This window comes from Pagrus pagrus, assembly GCF_965226575.1.
Source record: "Pagrus pagrus genome assembly, chromosome: 12".
NCBI lineage: Eukaryota > Metazoa > Chordata > Actinopteri > Spariformes > Sparidae > Pagrus > Pagrus pagrus.
In genome coordinates this window covers 18,015,255-18,036,946 of record NC_140196.1, presented here as the reverse complement: position 1 = coordinate 18,036,946, position 21,692 = coordinate 18,015,255, and the positions used below count along the sequence as shown (strand labels likewise).

The window sequence follows — 21,692 nt, the reverse complement described above, 5'->3', positions numbered from 1 at the left end:
ATCCAGCGTTTCAACACGATGAAGAATAAAAAAAAAACCCAAAACATTTGAACAGAAAGCAGAAGCTCTCTGTGTCACAAAACCACAGACATCTAAATGCAGATGGTCATTTTTGGTGACGGTCACATATGTGCAGATGAAGAGGTGAATCATGGATAGAAGACAGCTTCACCCCCACAATCTCCCACGCTCCGAAATAAGTAAGAAAGATGACATATTAGGTATAAATGGTTTAATAACGGAAAAATGCCTAACACTATACAAGCTACAGTTACCAGAAGGAAGAAAATACAAGACAAATCTACAAATTTTTTTTACAAGCCACTTGTTTTTCAAAAGTAAAAACATTCGGAAAATTGCATCGTCATAACTTAGGCACCTTCAAAATGATAGAAAACAAGTCATTATAAAAAAAAAAAAGTCTGGGAGCCTGTCATATCTCTAGCATGCATCTTTTTAAAAAAACATCTGCATTTTGATCGCTCGGATGAAATGTCACACAAATTGGAATCGGTGTTTGGATCGATCTGTAGAAATGTAAAGGGATTTGTTTTTAAACCGTGTTTTCACTGGGAAAAAAAAAAGCAAAAACTCAGTCGTGTTGTGGCTCAACGTAAGCCGCGTTTCCATCGAAAGAAACTTTTAGGAACCACTTTTTGAGGAACTAAAGGGGTCCTTCAGCCCTGTTGTTGTCTGCTTTTCCACCGCTGTGTAAAGACCTGAGAAGATTCGGTAAACTTATTCCGCTATGAAAAAGCGACGGCTCTTTTTAGATGCCGTTTTTGCTGTTGTATGCTTCCCTTCTGTAACTCCCTGTTGAATTATTGAAGCACAGGGAACAAAAAATAAACTGGTTTGTGGCTACAGATTTCTTAAAACGGTGGCTGAAATAAAATGCAGCAAACATGAGAACAGTCAGAAATGTGGGGGGGCAAACTAATGTCCCCAGAATTTAATTTAGACCCTGATCTCTGCGGTGGAAACACACCAAGTCCCTCCAAAGGTTCCTAGTCCCTGGAGAAACTCCCTGCGGTGGAAACGCGGCTGTACTGCAGGTAGATACATCGGAGCGGCTCAAGTCTCAGGCGAGTTTCAGCGTTACAGTGAGTTTTCAGGACCTGGAGAAGAAGGAGTCAGTGTGAGGACAGATGTGCCCCATCGCTGCTCCTCCACATCTGGAGAGGATAAGGCTGTGCTCGTTTCAGCTCGTGGCACAAGGCGAGGCGGTGATACGCTACGAGGAGTTACAATCACACGTCTGTTTTGGGATTTTTTCGTTGAAATGCATAAAAACACCAAAAACCACAAAAGTCAGCTCGTAGTTTAACTACAGCTGCCTGTTCAGGACTGAGTGTCTATTGTTCAAAAGCCCAGAATAGACCAAGACACCATTCACACCTGGTATTAACACGTGACCTGTATCTGGGTAAAGACATCTGATCATGAACTTTCACATATTTCTTGTCTTAATTCTGCAGTGCGATTGCAATCGAGTAGAGAGCTCAGGCACTTAAAGGTCAAGGGGAAAAATTCTCACCCCCGCGTCTGAGTTACTTGTTGTTTCCAAAGCTTTCAACGACATCTTAGAGGCCATTTCATTAACATTTGCTTCTCAGACTTGTTTCCCACCCATTGTCTTTTAATCAATAATCAATATCAGGCATTGATGTCTGTCTCCATCTTGATAAATGTTGGTGAAGTATGTAAACAGGAGGGACAACGATAGAAATCCACATCGTGTTGACATCTGTCGTTGTATTATTATAAATACAGACTGAAAATGTCTCTTAGGCCTTAGTGTGGTCACATATGAGGTGGAGATTGTAACCTCTGTACAAAGCTGGCCTCCTCCACCTTTAAAAATCAGGCCAATAACAACAATTAAACCAGCTTGAGATATCATTAAAAGCTTCAGAAACATGAAAGTTAGACTGCCAGGGTGAGAACGCTGTCCGGAGGAACCGTGAAGCTCTACGTGTTTTTCCTTTGAAGAGGAGTCATTTGTCAATTTTTTCTAGCCAGCTTTGCTTGGCAGGAAGTGGTGGCCTTAGGTGACGTGAATGCTTTCACACGCTGCATTAAAGGACAAGTCAGCAATATTCCTGACCTGTCTAATTCTCAATAAATCCCATGAAAAGACAAAAACAAACAATTAATTGATCCTCCTAAGATGTGTTGTCAGTGTATCCAAAGCCTGATATAAAAATATGAAGCCCCACGTTGCACATACTCTGTCATTATGAACAAACCCACCCAAGTTAATTTCATGGACACTTCCTGCTACTATAAATACTCACTACTGACTATTAGTCAGCAGCCTGGACACGGGCATAATATACTCCCTTTATAGCAGTGTCTACTAAAAAAAAGGAAATTAATCAGCCTTTTAAATGAAAAATCTGTCAGTTTATGCCTTCAGTAGGAATGAAAATATTATTCGTTTTCTCGTCTTTTCATGAGATCTGTTGAATTTGGAATAACAGGCTTCAGCTTTACTGGGACAGTTCACCCAAAAATGAAATGTCAGCCGTAATATCTACTCACCCGCATGCTGATGGAAAGTCGGGTCAAGTTCTGTAGTCCACAAAACATTTTTGGAGCTTCACAGCAGAACAGTGTTGCGGCATTGTTTTTTTTTTAAAGATTTAAAACAAGTCCCTATCTACTTCACTTGTTTAGGAGAGAATGCTGCAATGCTTTTTTGCTGTGAAGCTCCAGAAATGCTTTATGGACTAAGAAACTTTACCTGACTTTCCATTGGACTGGAGGTGAGAAGATAACGTCTGAATATTCATTTTTCGGTGAACTGTTCCTTTAACATCCTCCTCCAGATTAAAATATGCAGATACAGATTACATGTTTATAGCAGGTGTGAATGAGGACATTGTGGAGTCTTCTTGCTTAAAATTAATAGTAAAAAAAAGCCAGTGTAGAATAAAATAAACAAAAGCTGCATATTTAGACAGTCGTGAACATACAGAGTCTGGAGGAGCAACAACTCAGGAATGTACTTCCGTTTTTCTTTACAGTCAGAGAAAAAGACGTTTTGGCCTTCAGGCCGCAGAAAAGCCACGTGTTAATTCAATGCACATAATGCTACATTCTGTAAGTGAAATAAAAAAAGTCACACCCTTTCATATAAAAACAGTCCTCGTCATCTGAAACAAAACAACACACTGACAGGGAACCGAGAGGCAGTGGCACACCAGCGTTTGCAGTCAGAGTTGAGCTCCAGTTGGTCTGTTTTTCAGACGCAAGAGAGAGGAAGTGACAAGTGTGATGTAATCCCCCTCCTCTGGTGTTCATGTATTGAGTCAGCACAGTAAAGTAGTCCAGTGGTTACAGAAGAAGAAGAGGCAAAAAGAGAAAAAGTCCCCTTTAGAAAAGAAGTTTTTTTTTTTTTACAGTGTGTTTTAAAGACTCAACAACACAGAAAAAGAGAAAGTCAAGGCATCTGTTAAATCCAGGTTTGGACAATCATTGAGCTGATCACAGTCTGATATCAGAGCATCTGTGACGATCATTAAACAGGAAGGAGGATTCACACGCTCCTCTCCTTCAATGGTTTCTTTGTCACAGACAGGAAATGATTGGATGTGAGCAGACCAAATGTCCTGCCACGAGAGTGATCCAGAGGAGAGGGCAGCGCGGGGAGAAGGGGGCCGCCCTCACACCGAGGTCTCCGACTGCAGCCTCATCACGAACTTGTGGCTCTTTGGATCGATGAACTCCTCCCCGAGCCGCAGGAAGGGGAGCGGCGTCACCGTGACGACCAGGGAGAAGTCTAGGCGTCGCAGGGAGAAGACCAGACCCTGTCGCAGGGCCGAGGTCACCGGCTCCTCGCTCACTAGAGTCCACTGGCGCCCCCTGCCGTTCTGCTGCTGGTACTGCATGGTGGGGCCTGGGGAGAGGTAACGCTCCAGGAAGGCCTGACAGGGTGGAGGAGGTAGGAGGTTAAAGAGCATGGAAACACTGAAAAATATGTTTTAATATGAAAGTGGTTTTGTTGCTGTGTTCAACCATAACAATGTCAATGTTATTCAACAGAACTGGAAACACTACTCCCTCTGCTCCAGAGCTTTCTGCAGTTAGATATGAAACAGCTACATTTGGTCAATTTCTGTGATTTTACATCATTGCTGCTGAAACTGCTGTTTCATATCTAACTGCTACTCTATTCTCGTTGTTTTGGGTCATTTATCTGATCTGCATGTGTTCATCTCATTCAGTTTGGGTTATTTTTATGCTTTTAGACAGCTCTTGTGTCGCTTTAAGGTGTCATTATGGGTTCTTTTGAGGTTTAAGTCTTTTACATGATTGTATTAGAAATGTTACTGATAGTTCATAGCAGCATTTCTGTTCAATTTTGATGTCTGGCACATTTGTGTTCTCTGTTGCGATGATGTTTATCTGTAATCCTTTTGATTTCATTTTATTTTTCATTTTATTATTTAGAAGATATTGAATCTAAAAGAATATCATAACGCTGAACATGTGTAATTTGTGTGACTAATGTGAACTCATCAAACCGCAGAATATAACATTACTTTTGGCGTCATGTTGTGTGTGATGCAGAACTGCAGGTGTGTGAGGATGCTCTCCATGCTGTGGAAAGCCTGCTGCCGGGTGGTTCTCAGGTATTTCTGCATGGCCCGGGCCATCGGGGCGAAGATGGCTTGAGCCGCCTCCCTAGGATCCATCACCTCCCTCGGGTGTTTGGGGGAAGAGGCGAGCTCTTCTTCATGGAGACGCTTGATGTGCGTGAAGGCCTCTTCCACCGCCACGACCAACCTAGAGGGTCATTAGGGACATTGTCAGTCATGTGGTTATTTCTCAACATTCTTTATTATGATTGGGGGAGTTTTTAAATATCTGTCAGAGACACTATCAAGAGTGGTAAGGAATGAACTTAGTCCAGCTGAATTGTACTGTATTTGAAAGCAGCCCCTAAAGTTAAAGATAGTTCAATGAAAATATGTGACGCCAGTGTCCATTAGCATGCCAGACAGTCTCAAGACAGGTTCAACATGGGAAAATACAGCTCGATACAAACAAAAATGGTCAAAACCCACAGGTGACCTGCTGTTCCGAAGTGCTACAATCTTATCAACACGCTTGATATCTATTAATTCAGCATCTGTCACCACTAATGATGTAATGGGAGAGGCCGTTTCTAAATTACACTTCTCGGGAATCGAGTTAGTCATCCTCAGCCAAAACAGAAGCGGAGACATGTAGATTTGTGCCAAGTTAATATCAACTGATAATATGAGCTCAGTTGACTCACTGTGATGCGTGAAATAAACAAAATCAGTCATCTCAGGAGGGAAACACTGATTCCCAGCTGCCACATCATAACTGCCTCATATTTGTAAGAGAGGAATATCTATCTGACCTGGCCTTGCGTTTGCGGGTCCTGCGGTCCATCTCGGCCTCTTCGTAGTAGAACTCGTTGTGGGAGTTGTCTCTCCTCCGGGCAGCGGCTGCTATCATGGCTCGAGACTGGCCTGTGGAGTTGTTGGTGGTGTTTTCTACAAGACAACACATGTAGGTGGAGGGATTAGCAGACTGCATATCAGGTATTCAGCTGATGCTCATATTCAAGTGAGAGCAGAATAAATGAATACAGATCGAGTGAAGAGAACGGCTGCTTATGACCTTAAGCTGCTTTAACATCAGTACGTCACTGTTTGGGACATCTGGTTCTGACGTACAACAACAAATGACAACTGTCAGAGCCGTGATGAGGCTGTATTTACCGTCTAGGGAGTAAACCTTGAAGCCGGTCATCTTTTTGGACAGGATGGACTTGGGCAGGTTAAGCAGGGCAGGGTTGTAGACGGAGAAGTCGCTGTAATAACGGTCCAACACCCAGACAGCTGCCCGCTGGATACTGAAACACAACAGCATGTCAATCAGTAAGTACAGGTCTAAGATCAGCTGCTGACTGCACAAGGAGAGGCTATACTCTGTTTACACACATCACAACACCAGTCAGTAGAACTAAAGCACAATTTCCAAATAGGGTTATTATTGTGTGTAAGACACAGTTATCTATTGTTCAAATGTTGTGCTTGATCACAGAAAGAAGTTTAACACAAGAGCTGCAATGACTCATTGATTAATCGCTAAGCCAATTGGAAGAAAATTAATGGCCAACAATTTTGATAATCCATTCATCATTTCACTGTGAAAGTAATGGGCAGATTAATTGAATAATTGTTAGTTGCAGCCTCATCAAACACTTTGTCATCTCACTCACCTGAGGTGGCCCACATTGTAGAACTTGCTGGCTCCGTCCGTACTCCGGACAACCTTGAGGCAAAAGGCGGGCTGCAGGTGTCGGACCTCCAGCAGCACCAGAGCCAGGTACTGTATAAAGAGTAGAGCGTCCACCAGCGAGGCGGCGTACTCCACGATGCCCCTGTAGTCCCTCTCCCTGGGCTCCAGCACCCGGACGCCGTAGAACAACCAGTACGACGCAACGAACAGGAACACCAGCACCATCAGCAGGCACCGGAAGACGAAGAAACGCGGCAGCGTGGCGCGAGGAGGCCGGAGGAACAGTGCCCAGGAGGAGATGAGCAGTACGAGGAGCTTGAAGGCCAGAGAGACGTAGAGGCCTTCACAGGGCGTGCCGCACGGTTCGAGGGCGTCACGCCACAGGACCTGCGGGAGGATGAGGAAGGCTAATGGTGTGACCAGGGCGAAGAAGCTCAGGCAGCCTCCTAGAGCCGGGCCAACGAAGCGCTTACACTCCAGTGGAGTCGACTCCTCCAAGTCTTTTGTGACGCGGGTCAGGTCCTCATTTGAGATACTGTGTTCTGAGGTGCCAGTGACGACCGTGGTGGTCTCGCCCCAGTTATCATCCTGTCAGACAAAGAAAAAGATTCAGCTCTAGGCTGGATTTTCACCAGCTATTTTACCTACAAAAGGGTGCAAAATAAAAAAAAAATGAAGTCTCAAGTTTACTTTAAAAAGTAAGAAATACAAGGGAGGAAATTCAAGCAAATCTGAAAGATATTTTTGGTCTTTTTACTAACTGGATAAAAATGAACAAGATCTTACTAACACTTCTGAATTCAAGCAATTGGTGGGAATCTATTATAAAAAGGTTTGTTTAGGAGCTACGGAGAGCCTGAGCAAATATAAAAGACTATTTTCAGACATAAAAATTCTTCCTTTGTGAAAAGAAATTCAGCCTAAACTCAGTCAGGATGAAAAGTTCAAATAATCTAAGACGGAATCAACTCCGTTTATCCATGTGGCTATTTGTGTCCCTAAGATTAAATACAAATGCATCCTTACTATTTAGAGAAAGACACCTCTACACTTTATCTGGAGACAAACAAACATCCGCAGTCTCTCTAATAAACACAAGCCTTTTAACTTAATATAATACCTCTTAAATATCCTAAGACTCAATTACACAAATGTCAACACCTGCTTTTCACCCGTGACTGACAAGATAAACAAAGATCGAAAAGAAGTGACTGGCAGCTCCTAAAAACACGCCGTCTCCATAGACATCAAGAGAACAACGTTCTTTAAAGGGATCAAAACGTGGCAGCAAAAAGAAAAGAAAACACTCTGTGGGTCAACATAAATCCATCCGTGACATCTTAATGAGAACAAAAACAGGAGCGAGGTCACAGTCCCAGTCTGAAGCCCGAGAGAGTATAAAAACAGTCCAGGTTGCCATTTATGAACCAACTCCTACATCAGCGTGTTTAATCTTAGTTAAACATTTATCCATGCTACATAAAGAACATGGCTTTCAGCATCCAATGTGACTAAAACCAGTAACCCTGGAGATGACAGTGCCACGAAGGACAGAAAATAACTACATTTCCGATAGAAAACAAGAACCTCTTAATTACAGTTTTTTGTTGGTGAAGGAGCTTAAGTACTAAACATTAAATGTAAGCCTCTGGAACGATCGTTGTAATTTCAACAAATAACAGAGGCCTAAAGTCAAAGAAGGCAGTGTGACTGACCCTGTCATCTCCGCGGGTCGACTCTGCGTCCAGCAGCGGCTCTCCAGGAGTCTGGATGGTGACCGATTTGTCTCCACGACTGCTGCTGTCTCGGCTCTTAGAGCGGTGTCGATCCCTCCGATCCCTGGAAGACAAACGACACACAGGGTTAGAGGAGGCGTAGCAGGACTCTTTTTCTTTTACTCATCCTGTGATGTTTTGATGTAGCTTGTTCTGGGTGCTGAACAGCACTTTTCTTCCATGTTGCCAGCACCCTCAGCTCCCCCCACATTTACCCGCAGAAGTCAACCAGTCATTCTGTAAACCAGTCACACCCTGGGCTCTGCTGGATCATTGCTCTCCTCTGTTTTACGATCTCCTTATATCTGTATTTCGGTAAAACTTGAAAACTCTTCACTCTGATCTCTCTGTCTATTGCCAATTATCTTGTGTGACCCGCCCTCTCCCAGGTCACCACGGCGGAGAGGAGGTCGTGTGGCTCGGGGATCGTCGTCTCTTGGATCCACACACTTTACATATATTATAATGTGTATCAGATATTCTGTCAATGCAACTTGTAAACTGTGATTTTGTTGTTCTTTTCTGTACATTTTAGATTAGATAGTCATTAGATTTAAAGACTGATGTGTGCTTATTGGTAACAGGCTAAATTAGCAGCATGGACATACTGAAGAGCTCTTCCAAATAGTATATATATATAATTTCCTTTGCTTTCGTTTGGATGGGAATAAAGGTCTGCAGCAATGAAACAAACATACAAGAAAAAGTACTGAAGGAACTTGATCGCATCCTGTTACTGTTTCTGAAAGCAGCAAGACAAAGTTGATGGTAAAATGACGTCATCCCTGTTGCATCTACCTGTGCTTGCGGGAGCTCCTGGAGTGGGAGGACTTGTATGAGTAGCCCGAGTACTGCGACTCGTTGTCCATGTCTCGGGTCAGCGGTGGGCGGGCTTTACGAGCCCCGCCTCCTCCTCCTCCCCCCGTGCCGCGCTGCTCGCCGACTCCTCCCAGCTGGCTCTTGCGCTCGGAGATGGACTTGGTGGAGAGGGCGAGGGGCAGCTTGAGCAGGTCAACCTTACTCCTGAGGGAATCTATCTTGGAGGTCGACGAGGAGGGAGCAGGAGACGGGAGGCGGGAGAGCAGGGGAGGCTAGAGAGGAGGAGAAGAGGGGTGGGAGAGGATGATGGGTAGGAGAGTCGCAGAAGGGGAGAGCTGAGGTGGCTGTGATCTGAAAGAGACGAGCAGAGAGAGAGAGAGCGATGGTTAAATGAAATACTGAGGCTGTGACTCACATACAGCTGTCCACAGTTTCAGCTGCTCTGGTTTGTGATGAATGCATCCGACTCATCCTGAATGACTCTGCACATACTCATCAGTCATAAGTTATAATTTTTAAGTGAAGGGAAGGTTCATGCGAATTTTTTCAAGCATTCTTTGTGAGCTTCCTGCCTCGTGTTTCTACCAGCTATCGCTCAAGACCATCTAAATGGATGCACTTCAACAGTCCCCTGGGGCTGTTCTGAACTTCCTTTTTAAATTATAGATGATGGGTTTGCTATAATCAGGATCTGTGGAGCTTTTAAAGGGTAAAATTCAAGCACATTCAAGTACTTTCAAGTAGAGCTGAAACAATTTTTCGAGTAATTGTCTAGCCAGGCTTGTCATTCAGTGGCTAAGTTGCACTGTGGGTAATGCAGGCTCCAGCTTTTAAAAAATAAAAAGAATATATGTATATATATGAATATATACCTCTGGTTCTGCTGTATTGATTTTGTTAAACTGTCCATAATGAGTCGACTACATTATCCACAATGCAACTTTACCACTGGGTGACATCACTGGAGGCCATTTATCAGATTACATGCAGCTTCTTCTGAAGCCACAAAAGGCTTTATACTACATTTTCACACATGGTACTCCCCAAGACCTGTAAACACACTTTAAATACAGATAATTAGTGGAGTTATCCTTTAAATGTGAAGAATTTCTGATTTGTTTGTCGTTTGTTCAATATCTTTCGATTGTGGACAAAACAAGACATTTGAGGACGTCGCCTTGGGCTTTGAGAAACACAGAACGCACATTTTTCACATTTTATAGCAAGACAACTAATCAGTTAATCGTGAAAATAATCAACAAATTAATTGACAATGAAAATAATACTTTGTTGCAGCCTTGCTTTCAAGATACCTGAACCAGAAACAATCAAACTCTCAAATCCTTTACCACAACATCTAAATTCTACAACAGACAACAATTAAGTTTACAGCTTTTATACCCACAGAAATATACATATATATACAGTATATATGACGCCTGGAAGCAACAAACAAATAGGATTATGGGATTGTTTCATTTCAATTATGATAATTAATGGTTTATATGAGTGACTGTAGATGAAACACACATTTTTGTGGATAATGAATGAAGATAAACATCATTAAACACTGCTTTATATGTGAGATTCAAACAGCCCATTTAAAAAAAGGTTTAAGAAGTAATTGAATTGCTTAAAACTTGACTACACACAATCCTCGTTTAACTCATAAGCTGGAAAAATACACATCAAAACACTGAGGAGTCATACTTGTTCTGAGCAGTAGCTTGGTGGCTAATGTCAGCAAACTTTAGATAGAGTTTGCTTTCTGTAACTAACATTACTGAAACAGTTTATTAACTCTATGGCAGTTTTTTCTGCTGTTTTCAGAAGACACATAGGCTCACTTTCTATGTGGGTGCATGTTGTTTCCAACTGGCCATCACAACTTTCCAGAATATGAAATGTGAAAAATGCTAATGTTCAGGTATGAAAATTGCCCAATTTTAGAGACATCAGCACAGAAAAATAGCCCCTCAAAGGCCATCAGGATCAGTATCGGGTTTCAGGAAGGCGTATCTGACAGTCTAATTATACAATGTAAAATGACCCTTCAAATTAAGAGTCCGTGGGTGTGGTTGTTGTGACCCCTCACCCCGGAACTCTGACACTGTGATCCGCTAACACACATTAACCCACTGAACTGAGTCTTCAGTCTCATATCTCTCCTTCCAGGTCTCAGCCGAGGTTAATCATCACACGACTGTATCTCCTCTGAGCAGCCAGCTTTAGCCGCCGTTAGCTCGGACACAATGGCGGCCATATTGGATTACTGTGTTTTCACAAAACTTGTTTGCCCTCTCCCTCCCTCTCGCAGTCTCACATTCCCTCCCGCACTCCCCCCGTCCCCCGGGAAACAGGGCCTCACTGCTGCCATGGCGATGAAAGAGGGTGTTCAGCTGGAGGGGGATTGGAGGTTGACAGTTGCCGTGGAAACCTGACCTCACGCCGCCCTCTACCACTCTGTTCTCCACGCTGCCGAAAATTGCCAAAATAAAAGTGTTGGCATGACGGATGTCGAACTGTCATATGCTGGTTAATTGATAAAGGGCGGGCGGAGCTCGCAGGCTTTGATTGGCCCTTGGTGGGAAATGGAGAGGGACGTTAGCTGCCATCACTGTTTCACAGGGTCCTGATTTAACTTAATGTGGTTTTTCTGCTCCGTCAACGCCATTGTGCTTAAAATCCACTTCACTTCAAGCCAAATACTGTGCAACAACGAAATCTGTCTGTGGGATTTCCTTCAGTTTTTACTCCTCGTGTTCCTTGTGAAAACCTGTTTTTAATGATATTTTCTCTGAGGAGGAAGCGCCCCTCATCCAGCACCAATAAAACCACTCAGTCTCACCAGACAAGAGAGAATCCTGGACTCTTGCAGCCATGTGCAAAACCTCAACAACATGCCTGTGCCAAACCACAAAACTCAAATGACTAACAGCCTCTTCCTGGTGCGTCTTCAAAGCTTTTATCTAAAAAAAATAAAACATGTATATATGTATTTATAATACAATGAAAAAATTTCAGGAAATGTCTTTAGTTTTAGTGATTTTGCTGTCATATTGGTCATATTTTTCAACACAACAAGCATTAGGAGACATAAGTGTGTATGTCTACTGAGATTGGGATGCTTACATGACTACGATTCAGCTCCCTTCTCCAAGTGTTGATTTATTCCTAACTTCTTAAAAAAGGTGTAACTTCTAAGATATGGCCATCTGTCAAAAGGTAGCTCCAAAAATACAGGGGGCAGCATAACTGCTGCTCACTATACTCTTTGCTTAAGCGACTAGCCGTTATTAGCAGGGCTCAGCTCAACCGAGCTCAGCTGCAGCCCTGGGAACACTGTACACCAGACTGGGACTGAACCAATCCTCTGAAACCGACAGACGCCAGTTTGAGGACAGGGGAAACAGTAAGGAGGTGATTTACAGCAGCTCTGAGAAACACTATCTCTGCATTCCAATACACATACTATCATTTAGTATGCCAGAAAAATATTTAGTTTGTCCAAATATTATGTATGTGAAATGCAGTATGCCAAAAATACCAGGATGTCCTACTACATCCAGTCGCATTTTGCAGTATGCAAGCCAGCATGCTTTTCTAGCTATTCTAACCCACAATCCTCTGCACAGTGGAAGATACGTCACATACGTCAGGGGTCAGCACATTTAAGTGTAAATAGACGGTGTGTAGACCTGGAAAAATGTTTTTTACCATCTTACTCTGAATTGGGAATTTATCTTGAACAAACCTGAATTGGTTTTGGTAAAGACAAACCAAGACTGTTTTATATATACATATACATACAAAACTATAATAACTCTGGTAATGGCAGAAACACGAGCTTCTGATGTAGCCTTCATCAGTCGTGCGGTGCTTTAATGCCCATAAAGTGGAGAAAACGGATGATGGTTGGTCAGGTTTCATGCTGACCACATGATACCTCTGCAACAGAGAGGAATCCTCCCTGTGAATGTCATGCAACACGAGCACACATTTATTCCAGATATCAAAGAGTTGCATGACAACAAACTATCACGGCACATTAAAGAATGATTAAAGATCTGTCACCCTCAGCTGCTCTGAAGCATCCTGAGAGCCGACGGACGCTGCAGATTCACATGGAGATTTAAGAGGAGAAACAAACCACATACTTTCAGACCGGCAATAAACGAAATCTAAACAGTGTTTTTATTTAATGGCTGTGGAAGTTTAGCTGGAACTCGTCCGCCCAGACGGTGAAACGTTGGCCAAAATAACAATCTGAATTCTTAACTGTCCTTAATGTTTAGCCTGCCACCTCATAAAAATAACAATTACGGCAACAATGTCCATATTTCAAAGAAATTACACTGCAAGATGAGTCATTCTAGAACGAAGAGCAGCCTCACTGATCCTGTAAACTCAGATCACAGCAGCTGAGTTACTGCTGTGCATCTTTATCACATACAAAACAGTAAAACGTCTATCTCATTAGCTATAGCAACCATAGCTAAAGCCATGCAGGGCCATATGTATCTGAGGGCGTAAGAGAGCAATTAAAGTGGACTAGGAATAGAAATCTAAATCCCTGCCAGTGACTGCTAACGGTGCAATACAAACATGCTGAGCAGAGCAAATATTGTGGTGATAACTAAAGTTTGCCTTTTGGTCGGGACTAAAAGGAAAAGTCATTCAAATCACCTTCGATTATGAGATACGTTGTGTGCAAAGTTTACATTCTGCTCTGAGATAATCCTCTGGGGAGCATGGAAGTACTCAGATAACCTCACTCTGCATAGTCAGTAAACTCAACTTTCTGACAAGTCTGAACAACATGTGTTAAATGATGCTTATGTAAATATCGTTTAGTCAAAATAAACCTCTCTTGTGGTTGCACTGAGTCCTGGACTTTTGAGGCCACCACGTATAAAAGAACTCGGGATCTCTGCTGAGTTTTACTGTACAAACAAAGAAGCTTCGCAAAAGACGCTGCTGCTGTTTTCATCCTGACGGATCGACCTCAACTTTTACCACAGACCTTTCAGCTGAAAGAGTTCTATGATATCATGTCAACATGACATCACAGCACCGTTTGACCCGTTATCCACATAATGAGAGACATGTGGTACAAAAAGCACATGAGGAGGGGTTTGGGTGGTCTTTTAAAGTGGAGCCAACATGACACTCCATGTATCTGAAAAGAAACAAAAGCCTGAATAGAGCAAGGAAACTGGTTTGCAATTCTAGCCTGCGTCACCTAATAGGGAAGAATGATATGAACTAAAGTCTAAATAACAAACTGTCACATTTACCTGAATGACAATGACTTAACTTTTTACATCAGTTTATATCTCCTCTCTACTGTTGGTCTGCTTATATGTTTAAGTCCTGAATTGCAAGTTAAGGACTAGATTTTTGGCCAATTTGATTGGTTGTCATTGCAGCTCTTCTCAGTTTAAACTATTTTTTAATTTAATTTCACATGGAGAGCCACTATGGTTCATACTACTCAGCTGATGAAAACAGTTCTGTTCCATTGCATTATGGGAAATGTAGGATCCAGTGTTTTTGGAGCTTGAGCCAGAGCCTGTTTTCACTGGAGGACACCTTTAAAAAGGTCATCGAGCGTTTTCCCAGCCAAGAACTGGTCAGGAACAGAAGGATGGATTTGAGGTGTTGCTGTTAGGTTTTGGTTTCCTTCTGACAGCCAGGCTAGCCCTTTTCTCCTATTTCCAGTCTGTGTGCTAAGCTAAACTAACAGGCTGTTGGCTGTGGCCTCATATTTATTACACAAACTTGAGAGTAGCATCGATCTTTTCATCTAACTCTCTGCAAGACAGTAAAAATCATAAACTACTGCTATAACTGAAAGGATGTGTGTACATTTGGATCCGTGAACGTACCATAATACCGGCAATTCAATACATGTAGTAAATTATACAGCCCTGTAGCTCCAGCTGTAATTATACAAGATGAAACATAACCACTGAATGCCTGGAACTTGTGCATCATGATACCTTACATTTGAGCAGCACTGGCTAAAACATTTTCAAAAATGAGCTGGTCTGCCAGCCCGTCTGTCTCTCTGTCCGACTGTTAGTGAGAATATGACAACACTTGATCTACAGAGGTGTGGTCCAGTGTCGGGATGGATAAGGTTTCCTATTCATCCCAGTGTCCTATGGCCTAGTTAATGAACTTCAGCAGGACTCGTCTCATCGACTTCAGTCAGCAGCATAAAACTTAAATTAACACACATCTGAACACAATTCGGAGCAACTGCTAAAGCATCAGCTGTCATTGTTCCTGCCTTTTGATCGGCTACATCCTACTCACTGTTCCTGGAGAGCCATTGTTAACAAAACTATTCTTCAGGGTTTTTTTTTTATGACACCCAAGTCATTCATTTCTCACAGCCGTGCCTCAAAGTGAAAATCTGACTACTAAGGAAAAAGAGAAGAAAATGACCCTTGTTCACTCAACTCTGGGCTGAATTTAACAGCCAACAACAGGCCAGTTCAGAAATCTGTGTGGGTGTGTGGTCTTGAGATTAAACAGTTGTGATGTCGGGCCACAGGGAGTGTAGAGCCATTTAGAATAATTAACTGATAACAAGGACAAGCCAAGCCGCCCAATAAGCTGATATTTCCTTACTTATACAGCTTTTTAAAATAAAACTCAACCAATTTTCAATCACTTTCAAGCCCAGTGGCAAGGATTAACTGTTGGCAGTTAATGTTTCTCCAAACCACTGATGCATTCACATGTTCAAGCAGAAATGTCAAACAGTTGCTGGTTGCATTTCCTTAAATGTGAGGATCTGCTGCATTTCTTTGTCTTTCTGGGAAATAGTGATGAGCGTTTTTCACATTTTAATCGAATAAAAATAACTGTTCATTGCAGCCCTACTCTGATTTGCTTTATAGAAAAGAATAAATGAACTCAACTTGCCAGGAAAGTCTGACGATGTTTATATCAAAACCTAAGACGGTCAGTAAGTTCATGATGCTCAATAAATCGATCAAACCATCAATTGTGAATCATTAAAGCAATGAAAATTAGTCAGGAATGTTGCTGTAAACGTGCAGCTTCAGTCAAATTACGTCTAAAGCAAGCAGATGTAGGATTTTACAGCCTCTATTCTCCCAAAGGCAAAAAGAAATCAAGCTGTCATCGAACGTTTTAAGCTGCTGGCACTGAGACAGCAGCTGTCAGGGCGGAGAAGCAATCTGGGCCATCTCTGAAATGACCAGCTCCATTCAACAGCCATTTGAGGCCTGATATACCAACTGTGAAAATAAGCGTGCACACACCCAGGGTCCGGCAGGGGGAAGAGGCTCACTGCTGCACCAGGGCCACACACACACACACAAACAGGGTCGACCACCACCCACTGCTGCCTGCGACGACACCAGTAAAACCAGCGGAAAAACAAGACAACTGCTACTGTCAGCCTTCGTGCACACATGGCTAGCAAACCGGAGCAGGTGTGTGCATTTGTGTGTGTGTGTGTGTGTGTGTGTGTGTGTGTGTGTGTGTGGGTGTGTGTGTGTGTGTGTGTGTGTGTGTGTGTGTGTGTGTGTGTGTGTAAATCTAACAGGATATGGTTGAATCAACAGGCCTGTCCTCTGCTCAGTGCTGGGATTCAAAGGGACCCCTGCATACAATCTGTCTTCAAATACAAACAAAGTATTAAGGAGACAGGAAGTGGCTCAGTGGGCTGAGATCGGATGGATGTGGTTCAGATAAAACGACTCTGGTCCATTAGGCTGTGTGGGATGAATGCGTTTTAAAAAAATATCCAGTAAGACAACATGATAAAGGGTCAGCTCAACAACGTGATTTCACGATTCTCCTTACTGTGGTGTCTAGACGTGCAGTATGCAGTATTAGAGCTGTGACTAACAATTATTTTCTCAATTAATCGATTAGTTTGGTCTATAACATGTCAGATAAATGGTGAAAAATGTTGATCAGTGTTCCCCCAAGCACTGTCTTGTTTTATCCACAACCCAGAGAGATTTAGTTTGCCGTCATAGAGGAGGAAAGAAACCAGAAAATATTCACACTTCAGAAGCTGGAGTCAGAGAATTTAGACTTTTTCCTTTCTTGAAATATTACTCAACCCGATTAATCGATTATCAAATAGTTGGTGATTCATTTTATAGTTGACAACTCGAACAGCTTAATCTCTAAAACGGTACCATTGTGAGTGCTTTTTATTTTGTGGTTCTCAAAGCCTTTAGAAAGACAGAAAAACTCAAAACAACATGCCTTTCAAGCATGTTTACTGGTAAACTAAGTTTTTGACCCATTCAAAATAAAGTTCACACTGTCCCTCACTGTAAACATCAGCTCTCTGAAAGACAGTGGAGATATCTTTATGAATGTTTTACCTTTAAAATGGTCCAGTGTGTAGGATTTAGAGGGATCTATTGGCAGAAATGTAATATAATATTCAGAATCATGTTCTCACTTCTGTAAACATCCCCTGAAACTATTAATCGTTGTGTTCTCATATCCTTAGAAAGAGCCTTTTATATCCACAGAGGAAGCGGGTTCACCGTGTTGCACTTCCATGTTTCTACAGTAGCCCAGAAGGGACAAACCAAACACTGACTCTAGACAGGGCCTTTCACATTCTTGTGAAGGGTATTCAGCTGTTTGCACCCTGCAACCTCACGGCTAGATACCACAAAATCCTATCCACTGGACATTTAATCCTTCGCAGTTTGAAGTAAAGATGAAAGGATTGGTCGATTAATCGGTTACGAACTTTTTCCCTTGGAAGGCCAAAACTAAAACACGGGCAAAAGGCAAAACACCCATTGTAGGATCCTAAGTTGCATATTTAAAGAGCATTTTTACCTCACAAGACATAAAACAGCTTGAATGGCGATAAATGTTATATTTAAATTTTAGTATTTTCCCCTATAAACATCTGGGGGCTAAACTGAGCCTAATGGCGGACCAATATTGACCTGCAGACCCCGCTTTAGGCAGCCTCGTGTTAGTTGGTTAAGTGACAGGTGCTTCTATGGCAACAGCTGTAAAAAATGATTTGTCATTTGTCATGATTTGTTAGCTCTAGATTTGTTTTTGTTTTTTGACACTTACTAAGCATAAACTAAGCATTCTTCTGCAAAATAAAGTGTCTGCTGTCCGATGTGATTACAGATGTATCTGGTGGACTAGAACGCCTTCGACCTGGTCTGCTTCTTTAGAGAAACTTTACATGTTACGTAATTTTAGAGCTTTTAGTTCACATTTTCTTCTATTTGCAAAGTCAGACTTTCAATAGCTGTTTTCATCTTAACAACGTTGATTGTTTTGGACTTCATCTTGCTTTTTTGTCACGAAACTAAACCAAACCAACCGGCAAGAGGTGAAATTCTGTTTTCAGTCATTTAAGTGAACTCACCCTTTAAGCATACAGACGTACAGGTTGACTGGTGCTGAGATGATCGAGCGATTGCCTGACTGGGTTGCGGATCAAAAGAAAGTGAAGTGCAAACAATTCTGATAACCAATTGATTGTTTTGGTTATTTATCGAGCACAAATGACTTCAGTTTGAGGGCTGCAGCTTCTAAAACGTGAGGATTTGATGCTTAGCTCTGGTTCATATCACTGAAACTTGAATATCAAGCAAGCTTTAGAAGTCACCTTAGACTCCGATTAGAACGTATCACTATTTTCTTACATTTCATTGACATTATTTTTAATCTAATCGTAAAAGGTAGTCAGTTTACACCCTGCTGGACTGTAAATGTGTAAATTTGCAGTGATACTCCTACAGACTGTTTCAATGCATGTGTCAACAAAACCTTTCTGTACTTAGCATTTCTTCATCCTCTCTGTGAAGCTACTGTAAAGTACAGCTACTTCACACTAACACCGACACTTAATGGTTATATGTCCTGTTTTATCACTACAGCTTACAGTCCCAGTGGAGGCAGTGTGCAGTTACTGTGGTAGTTTAACTTTAATGAGTATTTATGGCATTATATAGTGTATTTCCTCCCACAGAAAGCCCACAACTGTTAAATAAAGCATTTATAAGGGCAGCAGGTAATTGAGGAAATCAGGGCCTGTAGCTGCTGCGGTCACATTTCACTGTTTCTGTTTGAATTTGGACATTTTGAACGGCGCAAAAGCCATATGGGCACATTTGGATGTGGCAACATGGATCAGGAGTCAAGCCGCATCAATAATTCAACAATATTGCACATGCACAAAAGGCTACCAAAGGGCTAACTTACTGTGAGGACCCGGGAGCATTTAGGGCGAATATAAAGAGTTGTGCGACCTACAAAATGAGAAAAGGAGGCTGTTGTAGTCGGGCAGGACAATGGGAGACTCCCAGGCCCCACCGGTCGCGTCCTGATGCCAAATTATCCCGTATGTTTGTTCCCTTTCTCCCCCCTTTTCCCTTTCCTCACTGTAAATGAATGGACGCACTCAAATTCCCACCAGTCCCTCACCGAGGAGAGAATTCAAACCCTCCGGCCTACAATCAAACTGGACGCGGTTCTTCCCTCCATGCGCATCCGTCTCTGGATCATTTATATCCTTTAGAAACACTCGCAAACACACAAGTCGTCCTCCCACGTTTAAAATCGCCCCACAGAGCTACGTGGCCTCGGTGGGAACAACAATAGGGCCGATGAGGGTCCTAAACTTCCCTGCGGTTTCAAAAAAAAAAAAAAAAAAGGCGACCATCATCGCGTCCTGTCGACTATTGTTTGGGGAAACCGGAGATCTCCGGCGCCCCAGAGCCTCCTCTTTCTTTCCGCGTTACAGCAGCGCACACGCACCCACAATCACCGGCGGCAGCTTATCGAGACATTTTCCAGAGAAAAAATACTACTTACTTATTCCAGATTGTCCATTCAGGTATTTTCTCACTTTCCACTTTCTTTCCACTCAGCCGTAGCACCGTGCGCCCCGCCTCCGCTCCACTGTGGCCCCTCCTCTGGTGTCCCCTGGGGGCGCAGGCCTGTGAAACGCTGAGGTGCAGCCACAACACATTTATCATTACCGCTGGGATGTTTCTGTGAGAGAGGAGAGCTGGACAGCATAATGTCACAAAGTAAAGTGGTTCCATGAAAGGCTCGTAAAACAGAGGGAATGATGGGAAAAAATGTTCCAAAACCACCACCACCACCATCTTCATCATCATCATCATCATCATCATCAAATCCGGTCTGACCTTTGAGGAAATGTGAAGAAACGTGTGTGTCTGGACCAGCAGCATTAAAAACACTGAGATTTATTCTGTGCTCTCTCAGAAATAAGTAGGCTACTGTCAATTAAAAACATAGGTAAGATAAGAACCCAGAAGAATACATCAACCATGTGTGCATTATGTCACATCACATCACATTTCTTTAATGGGGTTTGATGGTTTATTTCATGGTTTCATGTCAAAGAGGCAGAAATATTTAAAACTGTTTTTCTAAATTCCATGTATCTTTCGGCAATGTAGTATTTAAGGGTTAAGGAGAAAGTCTTAATCTTAATCAATAATGTTTTCAGATACATGGAAGACTATCTTTTAACCTTTTAAGCTCTCTTTATAATATGCACACGGATTTTCTTCACTTAATAATGTTAGTTTGTTTCTCCATGTTGTCAATCTGCTATTTCTATTTCTGGGCCAGTCCAATAGCGTGTTGCAGAGCCCTCTGAGGGGAATTTCTGATTTTTGGCATCATAAATAAAATGTCCTTGATATGGAGAAATAGTTTGTTCTCACTGAAATAATTCAACAGATTCAAACCTTTTGATTAACATACTTTCATTTTAAAATATAATAATAATTGTATGTTTTTTTTAAGGTTGCCAGCCTGAAATTTAATGAGCAGAGATGTTGATTATGACAAGATAGAAATCCGTCTTTTCCTGCCGATACCGAGACTATCTTCTTATAGTCTCCGAGACCATGCTACATCGAAACCCCGATTTATATGGTCACCTCTGCTCGCACCCAAATCAATAAATTAACAGGCTGACATTTATCAGTGAAATTTGATCATCAGTTATCAGCTATAGACCTAGGGCAACTCACCTAGCTGGATTTACAACATTTCTGACCAACATCGGAAGCTCTCTAGTTTTTGCCAAAACAGAAGTGAAAACGGATTTCCCTCTCGCTTAGCCGCGTGTATCTTTGTATGTGTCCGGCACCGGCCTGACGTTAAAGAGTAGTTAAACCCCAACACCACTTTTTTTTTTTACCTGAAAACCAACGTGTACGGGTGAGTTGTAGTGTTGTTGATTGATTCAGGTCAAAATCTTTACATTTTAGTTCAAAGTATTTGAATTCTACATCTTGTGTTATAATTATATATATTTGACTGCCCTCTACTGGTTGAAACATGGCTATCGAGTCTCACCGGAAGTTAGCATTACCCCAGTCCCCTCTTCAAAAAGATAATGGGATTTTTTAATTGGATTTTGGATTATTGCCGATAATAATCCCTGTGGCATACACAAGTTTCTGATACTCACACGTTTTGTTCAGCAAGATTATCCTTACAGATAAACACAACTTTTGTGATTTCTGAAGCATAAATCAAATCCCTAGAAGTAAAAAGCTAATGTCAGGCTATAAACAGACTACATTGCGGTAACATGACTTAAATGTCACCACCACTAAACCTCTTCCTACACAACTACTATACATGTTTTCTATAAATTGATAAATCTACAAGTTGTAAAGTTAAAGTTAGAATAGTTTGATAACTAAAATCAGCTTGTAAAGACTAGATGAGTCTCCATGTTCAAAATGATGACGTTTAATATCCTGTAGTCTCATTTAGCCACTTGTT

General features: G+C 42.1%; 1 protein-coding gene across 2 annotated transcripts; it reads right to left on the bottom strand.

The window, feature by feature from the left end:
- Positions 1-217: 217 nt before the first annotated feature.
- Positions 218-19,828, bottom strand: LOC311267070 (vang-like protein 2). Of its 2 annotated transcripts, none has more exons than XM_084369908.1 (8): positions 19,734-19,828; positions 8,856-9,227; positions 7,998-8,121; positions 6,263-6,870; positions 5,760-5,893; positions 5,396-5,531; positions 4,548-4,791; positions 218-3,929 (listed from the first exon to the last, which is right to left on the bottom strand). In XM_084369908.1, the coding sequence occupies exons 2-8, from the start codon at positions 8,924-8,926 to the stop codon at positions 3,669-3,671; spliced, it is 1,578 nt and encodes a 525-aa protein (XP_084226034.1). In that variant the 5' UTR covers positions 8,927-9,227; positions 19,734-19,828; the 3' UTR covers positions 218-3,668. The 2 variants fall into 2 exon arrangements, with proteins under 2 accessions (XP_084226034.1, XP_084226035.1); XM_084369909.1 differs by lacking the exon at positions 19,734-19,828 and adding an exon at positions 19,122-19,538.
- Between the last annotated feature and the right edge of the window lie 1,864 nt (positions 19,829-21,692).

What these genes read in the sequence shown, in the direction of transcription:
- LOC311267070 (XM_084369908.1), bottom strand. Translation starts at nt 8,926, where the DNA reads ATGGACAACGAGTCGCAGTACTCGGGCTACTCATACAAGTCCTCCCAC. An exon ending in CGACCCGCGGAGATGACAGG is followed by an intron (nt 6,871 to 7,997) that starts GTCAGTCACACT and finishes TTTGTCTGACAG; the next exon opens with GATGATAACTGGGGCGAGAC. An exon ending in TACAATGTGGGCCACCTCAG is followed by an intron (nt 5,894 to 6,262) that starts GTGAGTGAGATG and finishes GTTGTGTTTCAG; the next exon opens with TATCCAGCGGGCAGCTGTCT.